Below are 11,394 nucleotides of genomic sequence, written 5' to 3'. Positions count from 1 at the left end.
CAAATGGTTGTTACAAATGTGTATGAATTCTCTGCAGCTTATTTTTTTCCTGCATACTGAGACACAGGAAGCAGACGTGCTGCTATTTCCACATACAACATGGGCACCAAACAAGGATCTATACAGATTTAACTATTCACTGTCACATTGGAATTATCGCATTAGAAACACTTTTCTCAAGTTTCATTTAATAAAATACAAGTAACAGTCATAAGAACAATGTTAAATGAGAACTAAGGTTGTAGGTTTAGTGCTCAGAGTTGACGTACTTAGTAAGTCACTAAGCCACTCTGATCCCTCACCCCACACATCTATACGTCAGGCTTTAAATCTCAGAAGTTTCCCTTTGTCCTTCCAAGCCATTTAAATGCTTTATTGCTGTATTCATTGCTGCAGGTCTTATTTACAGCAAATTATCCAAACTCAGTTTTGAAAAATCTGTGTGCACAAAACTAAAACAAAATTCTTTGTAACTTTAGTACTGGCATTGAAAAAAAGAAAACAACAAAAAAACCCACACCCAGAAACACTAAGCTAATATCTAATATCATATAGCCATGCACATAGGAATAGCATCTACAAGAAAATATTTTTTCAATTCATTCTTCTTTCATGTGGGCTTTTTTTTTCCTCCCCCTTTTATAATTCTTTTTCAAATATCTGCTCTCTGGGAGAGGTTCATACAAAAAGATGATTAAGTACAGTGAGTATTTCTCATAAAAGTAGCAGCACAGTATGTGCCAGGAAAATGGCACTGAAATACTACATCTTACCGTTTCATAAAACTGTGCCTGCTGCTCCAGATAAAGACGAATGACACTGTTGTAGTCATAAATCCGGTTACTGTGGAAGTGATTCATCTCAGCTGCAATTGGACCCAGAAAGCAAATTATTTAAGAGAAGTGCTCATAATTAGGAACAGTTTCACTCAGCTCAGATTGGTTAGCGTGCAACAAGCTCAGTGTCCAGCCCTGGCAGTATATTTACTGTTCTCATGCTTCCAAACTGTTTTGCCTACAATTGCCTACAACACTCAAGTTTTGATGGAACTGTTCATAAAATTGGTAGGGTGTCAATTACTCATGCTAAAATTCAGGCACTTCCTGGATAAAGCCAGGTTCTTGTTATAATACTTTGGTATACAAAGATTTGATAAAGAAAACAAGCACAGTTTTGTCCTGTTGGAGTTAACTGTTCTGAAGTTTTTCAACCAGCATTTGGTGGCTACAGCCCTCAGATTTCCAAGGCTGTAGATGTTGTATGGCAGAGTTATAAATGTTCATAAAAAAAAAAAAAGGCACAGCCAGTAGTGTTTGACCCATTCTTGAGTGCAGCTGTTTCAGTATGAAACTGAGAAACTGCATTACTGGATCTGTAACACTTTTCACTACTTTCTGCATCTCTTGTCAGATTACAGTTTATGGCTGAAATAAAAAGTTAAATATATTCTGAGATACCAATAGAGGGGGGAAAAATATTTGAGATTGCAACAATCTTGGAGGTCTTTTCTCATGATTACCGCTTAAATGAAGTCCTTTTGCATCGCTGTGACCAGGAAGAAAAGGAGGGGAAGGAAAAGTGGAATATTTGTTATTTTTTCTTAAATTGGCTTTGTGTTCTGCTCTGACTCTATCCTGTAAAATACTAAATACTCTCAGCTTTAAGTCAGCTAAAGAAGACAGAACTCTCTCAGCAATGAGTAATCCCACTGAAGACTCAGGCCCGCACTTACGGGCCTGGTATCCTGCAGGACTGAACCCTGACTCCTCATTTCCCATTTTTCAGTTGCAGACTCTTACATCTCACAACATCTCTAACCTAAAGAAGAGAAGTTCAAAGAACATCCAGGAAATGAAATCTTATCCACAAGAATATTAATCTCAACTGGATCACGTCTGATTAAACCATGAGTCAGAAAAACACTTACGCATGTGCTGAAGTGCTTCCTGCATCAGGGCCTGTGCTTTTTCTTTGAGACTCACTGACATTTCAAAATGAAAAAACTAGTAGCCCAGGGCGTTTTTGTTTCAAATATCATTTTACTATTGCAGAAGATACATGTTTTGGAATTGCAACTTTTTTTTTTTTTAAAGGAGGGGGGACAGGACAGTAAAATAACTGCAATTCTAGGAAAACAAAGGTAATAAATAAGAGCTAGGTATTATTATCATTCCTGGTAGAACAAAGATTCTCTGTCAAAGTTTGTTACTTAAGAGATGCCCTTCGGGTCTACAACATTGCCATTTACCCCAAAATTTGTTTTACCTTGTAGTGCATAAGCCATGGTGCTCACACGTTTCACCATATTCTGTTTGTCTTGTGGTGTTATTTTACTGGTTGCAACTAATTTGTCACTTTCCTTCACTCTTTCTATTGCTCCCTGTAGAAACCAAATGCAGGAAGATTAAAAGAGAAGTCAACTGAAAGGTCTCTATAGTCATCAAAAATGTCACTGGCCAACATTTTGAGGTTGCACGCTATATGCATGCAATGACTGATTCAGCCTTCCCAGATGTACACCCAAGGTTTGTTATTTCGCTGTATTGCTTTCAAGAGTCTTAACAGCGTCCAAGAAGTGACTTAAAACACAGGCATTAACACAGTCACCAAGAAATAAAGATCGATAAAGGCGGTAATACACAAGGATACATACACAGAAAAAAGAACCACGTTGCAAAATCCAGCTGACTGACACAGCATATGCCAAAAGCTTCAAACTATCAAACACCTCTAAAACCTTATCTGCATGTTACACAACATTCAGAAAACACACACTGCTTTCCAAGAAACTACAATTCATTGCAATATGTAATGTGATTCAGGGAAATCCTTATGTCACAAGCAAGAAGGGTAAAAAGAAATGCCTTCCCCTTCACAATATATTTATATTGCGCTTTCCTCTTCATGCCAAACAATATTCAAAAATATCTATTTACATATCTCTTAGCAAAAGGTTTCAGATTCAAGTTTCAAACACTTTTTTTTCTGCATTTTATTTATACTACTTTCCTCAAAGGTTTTCAGTGGTGTTGGGGACCATTAGAGTCCTGAAGAAAGACTGCACATAAATGTGACATGCTTTTATGTTTTTGGTCTTGCAAAAATATGTTCTTGTTTTATACATCTAATATTTCCAGTGGTAGAAAAAACGTTTGTGTATGTGTTTAATACTTCAAATATTTGTAGTTTCCTGAAACATGATACAGCAAGCACATAAACGTGAGGACATCTCTAGGATAAAAATAGGTAACGAGAATATTCAAAACTAGACACAATAGCCAATTTTACTGTTTTACTATTTGATGACTTTCATAGTACAGGGAACAAATTATCATTTTTTTATTTTTAATATTAAGACACTTCTAAGCAGTCCATGATTATCATATATCAATATGCAAACCGTGCAAGTATACACACTTTTCCTACAATACCACTGTGCTTTAGTATCAATCACCAAATAAGATTCCTAAACACTAGAGATTTTTACTACTGCCATTCACCATATAGGCATGCGAAGCTATCCTGGAGAAAACCCTGAAGCTTCTAGTGCTCTACCATAGCAGACAGTAGAGGTATTCTCAAATCTTGAGACAAGTTCTAGCTTCCCCTCCTCCTCACCCCCCAAATATTTTTTATTTTAAAAACGAACATGCCAGCTTCACAGAAACTTTCACAGTGTGACTGGAATCAGGGGCCAGGCTGTTGCACACATGCAGTGATCGATACCACCACTTTTGCTGCTCCCTATGCAGGTCTTCCCACTGCCCAACCCTTACCAGGAAAGACACCCTCACATACCTTATGAGCTCCTATGATGTCAGGGAAGCAACCAAGAAATCCCTTATATTCATGATTTGTTTCCATCAGAAAGTGCAGGTCTTTCTTCGGCTAATATACAAAGTACGCATGTTAGTAAAAATATCCGTGACAGTAATAACACAGACACAGAAAAGAAATGATGATGCCAAAAAAAGGAATTAAAGATTAGAGGGAAGAAAAATCTCTATTGCTTATGGCAGATTTTTCCATAGGTAAACAGGCCGTTTGGAGTAAGGCACTGAGCACCAGAGAGCAGATGCCTCTGTTCTTTGTTTTACTTAACACTGGCTTATGAAGTGAGGTGTTTTACCTCAATGTTTCTTTGGAGTTACCAGTTCTAGCAATGGCAATTTCAAGCAATAACGTCCTTGCACATACAGATGTGTACATGCATGGGTACATCTTCTTAGTTGCTGACTTGAAAAGCTGTTTAAGAACAACTTACTCAACATCAAAACTAAAAGACTCTACATTTTGGAGACTGTGGTGGTTTTACCGTGCTAGGCAGCTTAACCCCATCACAACTGCTCTCTCACTCTTCCTCCTTAGAAGAGGAGTTAACATCCCAGCCAGACCCAGTACAGAGACTAAGCTTAACACACTGTAAACACTGATCTATAACTTGAATACTGACATAAAATCAAGATTTATTTAAGACAGATTGTTACTGAAGCTGGCAATTACAAGTCAAGACAATGAAAAGTTGCAAGATCTGGATCCTGTAGATATCTGGGGAATGCAGAGAAAAATGGAAACCCTATCCTTGATTAAATCTCGCTCTGTTGTATCAATAATGAAGACAGTTCACTGACATCAGAAAACAATTAAAGAGAAAGCAAACATTTTAGTGTTTTAGAAACCAGAATGTGAGTTTTCTGATCCAAGAAAAATACCCTCCCATTACTTCTCCCCAGAGCAGACATACTAGAGAAGACGAGGGTGCATTTAAAAGTATTAACAATAATTTCACTTAAGTGGTACGCAGCATTAACCTTTATTATGTCTTAATAGGAAAGAAAAACAGAAAAACAAGTCAGAAGTTATCCACACAGGACACGTGTTTGTACACATGATTTCAGTGTATTCATAATGCTTATACCTGATCTGCTACAAGACTGGCAATTTCTTCATAGGTTTTTCCTGCTTCTGTTATTGCTTCATTGAGATCAGATTCCCCTGGAAGTAAACATCAGTTTTCAAATTACAGCAGGTCACATCTTGATTCGAGGCAAGTTTCTAAAATAGCTTATCTTATAATAATAAAATCCATTCACCATTTTATAACTGGGAATAATAAAGAGGTTGGAAAAATACTGGTTTTATACCATTAAAGAAGAAAAACCCTAAAGATCTTGTACAACGAATGCTGAAGGGACTATTTATACCCTGTTCTGCCATCGTAGCACTATTCAGCTCCACATTTCATAACTATATGTAGTTTAAATACACAGGTATTCCCCCACAGGGGACAACAGAAAGCCTACCAGAATTGGAACAAAGGGAATACAAGGAGAGTGACACCAGAAGGTAGACCAAAGCTCCAAAGAGATCTACTGTTCTGGTTTTTAACAAATGATTTTCATACCTGATAAGCAGTAAATTCTCCACAATGCCCTACGGAGAAACGATAATAACCTTAAGCTCTTCAGCAGTCCTGGATCACAATTATTAAAAGGCCAGAGAGGGAAAAGGAGGTTCAAATAACATTTTTTTTTCATTGCCAACAAGATTTTTCAGCCTTTAGAGAACTATTGGATAACATTCTCAAACTCTGTAAGAATCTTTTTGAAAACAGGCTTCTAACTTTTGTTGTCACATGAAATAAATCTAAGGCCCCACAATCTAAAAATACAAACATCACCACAAATCCTAAGCTAGACAACACCACAAGTGCTCATAACACTGTATTACTAGCAGGACACGGCTATGGGGGACAAAGATGGAAACAAGCCTTACATTCTTGTTTTTTCACGTCACTTCACCTTCCCAAAACACCAGTTTTTTCCATCCTTGTTAGCTTGTCCAAAGCTTGCGGTCAACAGTACGGAAAGCAAATTGAGGTAGAGAAGGGGGAAGGTATAATTTGTAGATACCAACTATTAGCTCAAGAAAAGGTTATTCTTTCAGACATGTCCTGGTATTTGGCACAGTTAATAGTCTTAAGAACATTTTGTTTTTATTCTATAGACATTAATCAGTGACCTAACTGAAAATTACCAAACATTGATTTCTTTAATGATTGATTTGAACATTAAAATAGTTTATTTTACTATGACAAAGAAAATAATCTATTAGAGATCTATTATATAGGATTCTTTCATTTTAGCGTGTCCTAAAGGAAACAGGGTAATGACTAAATATTGCTTCAGGTCTATCAATCGATTCTTACTTTCCATTAGACTGTTTTTATGAAGCCAAAAGCTTTGACAGAAAGCTACTGATCCTCAGCACTAGTAAGTCCAGCAATACAAACATCACTATAAAACGGCTTTCTACTATTTAAGTCTGCCTGGATAAGAAAAAACCAACATGAATCTCATGGTGAGACCTAAAAACTACAGAATTTGGAAATTATCTTCTCATTGTTAAACTATAAAAAATTCAGATCAATTTCATTCAGGTAGAGAAATGATTTCATTATTTTGGAATTACACAGAAGTAACTGTGAAACCTTGAGTTTAGCTTAAATGCTGCTTAGACAACTGCTAGATTTTGGGGACAAAAAGATGGTATGGCTTTAGCTTGATTCAGAAACCAGACTGGTCTAGATATTGCTATTCATGTTGTAATGCTGTAAAAATAAAATATCTTCTCCCACCTGAATACAAAGAAGGAAGAAGAGTGTTTGTATTTGAGTAGAAAAAGTAACTCGCCACTTGTGTGCAGAATTCACCCAAGGGACTGGAGTGTCCAGAAAATCTAGTTAAACCCTCCAAATATATCCAAATAAATCTCATGTGGGGGCAGCGAGGCACAGAGTCAGCTTGTAGAAGGAACAGAATTTATTAAGAGTTTCTACTACTAGCAGAGGCATTCACTCTCCTACAGAAGTGTACCCTTGATGGTACGTGTAAAATTTGTTCCAGACAATGGATCCCAACAGCAGACAGGCACACAAGTGGTAGAAGAGTATCTACAGCTCCTCACACTGCATCCTGGTCTTCTACAGTCTACTTCTCAGGTCATACCAGGGCAACCTTAAAGAGTCAGATTTTACCTGTCACTTGCTGCATCCTTCAAGTTCTAATACGTATCTGCAGAGTCATGCCATGCTCAGTCAGTCACTCCTTAATACCCCACCGCCTTTTCGAAGTTATTGCATACAATCCACACACTCACCCATCAAAGCAACTTGAATTCCACCAGCAGATTGCTCCCATTAAGTGTTGTCAGCATGGGTTTTGCTAAGAGTCTTATTACTTGGATAAGGTCATGTTTCTAACATTCTCACCTTCTAGAGAGCTGGGCAAGATGCGAAGCTGCAAATGGGCTGCTTAACTTGAACCATGAAGACTGAGCTGGGTCCCAGTGCAAGGCTATACCAGGATGTCAGGGGCTCTTTCATCAACAGAAAAGCAGAAAGCCCTAACCAACACGCTACTGACATTTACAGCAAAACTAGAGCAGTGTGCATTACTTGTATCCCCAAGAGAAACAGAGAGGGCTTCAAAGCATCGGTAAAAGACACTTGTAAAAAGACCAGTTAAAATGGCTGATAATATTCTACAGATATTTTAGCTCAGCCATGAGGAGAAACTGTTATTTTCATTGCTTCACAAGCCGACATGCTGTCACAAGGGAGATGACGGAAGATGCAGAAGTATGAGGAGTCTTAGGGAGATGTTTTTGAGGAGCATCTCTTATCAGTTTAACTGGTTGGTAAATGGCAGTGGTAATCACCTTTTTAGGAATACACCAGGCATACTGAGGGAACTAATAATCTGTAAGGCTTGATTAGGATAGCAGATTTTTTTCACAAGAGGTTTTTGTGCCATTCTCTCTCCACCAAAGTATGTTTTAAGAGAAACCAGGAGTAGAAAAAAGATTAAGATTGATGTACTGTGGAACAACACACAGCAAGATTTTTTTCTGAAAAGTACACATGAGATTGACATCATTCAGCACAGAAGCAGCAGCATGGAAGGCAAGATGTGCTTGTTGCTAACTGGTATGATTGTGAAACTTACATGCAACTGCCTAAGAAAATGCTTGAGGGATGATATAGGATTAGATCTCACTTTGGTTGAGTGGCCTTCCATAGCCATTCATGTTTTCTTAATATGGAAGACTTGCCTAGATTTGACACCACAGAAGAGAAGCGATGCTATTTAACCTCAGAGCATCACATGATGCAATAAAATAGGCAATGTAGTGCTAGGCTGCGAGACACTTCCAGTCATGTTCTGGAACTATTCAATATGCTTTTGGGGCCAGGATCACACGTACAAAGCACTTGTTCCTAAAACAGACTGAACAGTGTGTAGGCCCATGGTCAAATTAAAGGAGACACTTTCAATGTGTCGTTAATAGTTTTAAAGGTACCCTTACCTCTGCAAATACTGGGGCTGAATTCCTTATATGCACTGTGGGTGGGAACGAATTGATAAGACTCATTCTGCAGCATAAGAAAAATTGCTTAATTGTGTCAGTTTAACAAGTGCTTCTTGACTACTGCTATCTTAAACATTTTAGGCTGAAGTTATGAGAGAAGGCAGTAGACATTCACCATGCCGGGCTTTGCAGAGCAAGCAGGCAGCACTGATGAAAGAGGTAAGGACAACAGATGTGTCCGTCCCATACAAACTGTTCAAATGAACCAACCGATATACCAGATACACTGTTAGAAGTCAGCTACCGGTAGCTGAAATTGTTCACGTAACCAAATCAATCATTGCCATCTTCAATGAGCTACATGCTTAAACTTTGAGAACTTAATCTTCAAAGGTAAATATGCACAGGGGAGATGGGTATCTGAGTCAGTATTACAAAGAAGAGGATGAAGAGATTCAGCTACCAATGGAAATGGAACTCGGTGCCTTTAAGTATGGCTGAAAGAAACAATCCTCTTCAACAACAGTCCAGAGAAACCGCACCCCATATTCAGCCTAAATAGTACTTTGTTTGAAGGAATAGGTCCAGTGCCACGTTTGTATATTGAGATCAGGAAAAGTTGCATTCCATCAGTTTAAATCCAGGAGCTTATCTCTCTTGCACAGTCTGTTCAACGCACAGATCTCTGTCTGAAGTAGCCATCAAATGAAATTGTACACAGACAGCAGGCAGGACAGAGTGAGGGCAGCAGTGATGAAGACACTGAAGGCAACATGTGCACTGCACTTGTTCTCTCTTCCTGGAAACTGAACTTAAAAAGCAAAGTCCCACATATTCTTAGTTGTCAAAAAAATATAGTGGTGTACCAGTTATTAAAAAAGAATAACATATACAGAATTGGAACAGAGGCTGTAAGTGGAAAGAGCATTTTTCTCAGCAAGATACCAGTGTACAACCAGTTACAGCTGGGCAAACAGCAAAGAGCAATATCCTTGCTTTGCTCCCAAGCAGCATGTTTTTTTATTTTTTTTTTCATACTGTTCAAATTGAAACTTTCCTTTGTAAGGTTGATCTGCAAATTTGCATCCTAGGTTTAAATCGTGTTTTCCCTTTAACCTGGTAAAAGAACATGCATTATAGTTCAAGAAATTTTCAGTCCTTTCTCAAGAATTGTTGCTTCAGAATTTATCTGGATAGGATTTACAGTTTTCTAACCTACACTGAGTATACATAAGCATGCAAATCCACTACTTGGTTCTTACATCCAAAAGTAACATTTTCAGCAAGTACAGGACAAAGATGAGAACAAACTACAAGGAGTACAACGTCTATTTCCAGCATTTCCAGAAGCAGAGCTCCTGAGTTTCAAAACTAGTTGCATTTTAATACATAGATCACTGGGCAAAAAGTTTTATGAGTACAGACCAAGGGGCAGACAGGTAGTCAAAATAGGTACTGTTTAAAAGTCCTAAGATATGAAGATTAGAGTAAGCCTCTATGCTATGTTTTAGAACAGATTAATTTTGCTATTAAATATAGGAAAAAAAAATGTATTTGACCTAAGAATCCCAGAGAAAACAGACCCAATTAGCTCCCTTTAGGATATGAAGAATGTTTTCCAGATAACTAGAAAACATCAGCCGAATTTAGGATACCAGAGCAGGATTTTAAGTTTGTCTTAAAGACTAAATTTTAGAAGAACTTTGAGAAGTTTGCAAAAAGAAACTGCAACTGATTCCCTCCATTTCTCTCCCACAGCTTTCATACCTAATGTGACAAGCTGTGTTTCAGGGCTCTCAAAGAAAACGAAAGAAGGGTGAAAGACAAGAAAAGGCTACAGTAGCCAACCCTCCACCCCAGATAATGGCATACAAAAGTTTTCCATCCTTGTGTGAAGTTGCTGTTTCATAAAGTAGTTCTGTGGCAGCTATTTTCAAGGCTGCATTTTGTCCTCTTTTGATATGACAGAAATATAGGTCACAAAAATGCTACAGCATGTTTTGTCAGTCGGGTCAGCAAACAGATTACATGTTAGTAAGATCTAACTAAACTCCACCACTAATAACCCACCACATGATTACAGAACGAGAGAAAACAAAACAAGACCACAGACTAGAATATAAGAAACCCTGTAATACACATGGTTTTAGTATTTTTCCAGAAACATGACTGACATCTACATTCAAAGAGGAAAGCATTAAGACTTTTGCCAAAAAATGCAGCATGACATAATTTAAATATATTTTGCTAAGTGAAGTACAAATGAAGCTATAAGAATTACCTTGGTATCCACTAGTGCTGAAGACCACTGCCAGGCTCTGCAGTGCTTTTCCAATCTTCTGGTATTCCTTGGGTAGCGCTGAAAGGGATAAAGGGATGGGAAAAGAGGGAAACACAAGCAAAACCGACAAGTTTAAGTCTGTAGCATTTCCAAAACTTGATAGAAGCTGATGTCAAAAACAATTAGTACATTCGCGCTAGTGAAGTGTTTACAGTTGCATTCTCACCCCCCTTCCCTGCTACACGAGTTCAAAAACTGGATAAAGCTATTGGAATCCAGATTCTCAAAAGCCACAAATAACTGAAGAACAGTGTGTGAATGCTATAAAAATCTCACTGCACTCCTAGCTCAGCCTTCCAGCTTAGGCAGTGAGAATTTCTTCTCCCCCCGCCCCCTATAAAAAAAAGGGCAACAGTGACATGAAGCAGAAATCTAACTATTTTAAAGAAGGGATTATCTTACAGACCTATAATACCTAAACTCTCCTCAAATTATGGATTTGATAGAAACCAAAGTTACCATGGAATAAAAGTTGATGCAAGTATCTGAATGATAAAATTGATTTATAAAGTGAATTTTAAAAATGCATGCATAAATCGCTTCCTCACAATGAAGTCAATAAACTGATTTATGAGCACATGTTCATTATTAACATTTTGACTACCACCACCCAAGAGGCCTAAACAGCAATCTGAAGAGTTAAAGCAGCTTGTTTGTCTTTTTTTTTTTTTTTATAAACTACC

The 11,394-nt window shown here is 37.8% G+C and overlaps 1 protein-coding gene across 2 annotated transcripts in view; it reads right to left on the bottom strand.

Moving 5' to 3' along the window:
• SNX9 (sorting nexin 9) overlaps positions 1-11,394 on the bottom strand; it is a 62,976-nt gene that overhangs the window by 2,707 nt on the left and 48,875 nt on the right. For both annotated transcript variants that reach the window (XM_080587034.1, XM_080587035.1), the window contains exons 13-17: positions 10,652-10,729; positions 4,919-4,995; positions 3,799-3,888; positions 2,266-2,380; positions 774-865 (exon numbers count right to left, since the gene is read on the bottom strand). In XM_080587034.1, the coding sequence (XP_080443160.1) occupies positions 774-865; positions 2,266-2,380; positions 3,799-3,888; positions 4,919-4,995; positions 10,652-10,729 (452 nt within the window). The remainder of the gene's footprint in view (positions 1-773; positions 866-2,265; positions 2,381-3,798; positions 3,889-4,918; positions 4,996-10,651; positions 10,730-11,394) is intronic.

Source organism: Anser brachyrhynchus, assembly GCF_964034855.1.
Source record: "Anser brachyrhynchus genome assembly, chromosome: 3".
In the NCBI taxonomy this organism is placed as follows: Eukaryota; Metazoa; Chordata; class Aves; order Anseriformes; family Anatidae; genus Anser; species Anser brachyrhynchus.
Note: the sequence above shows the minus strand (reverse complement) of the source record. Positions and strands in the feature narration are given on the sequence as shown.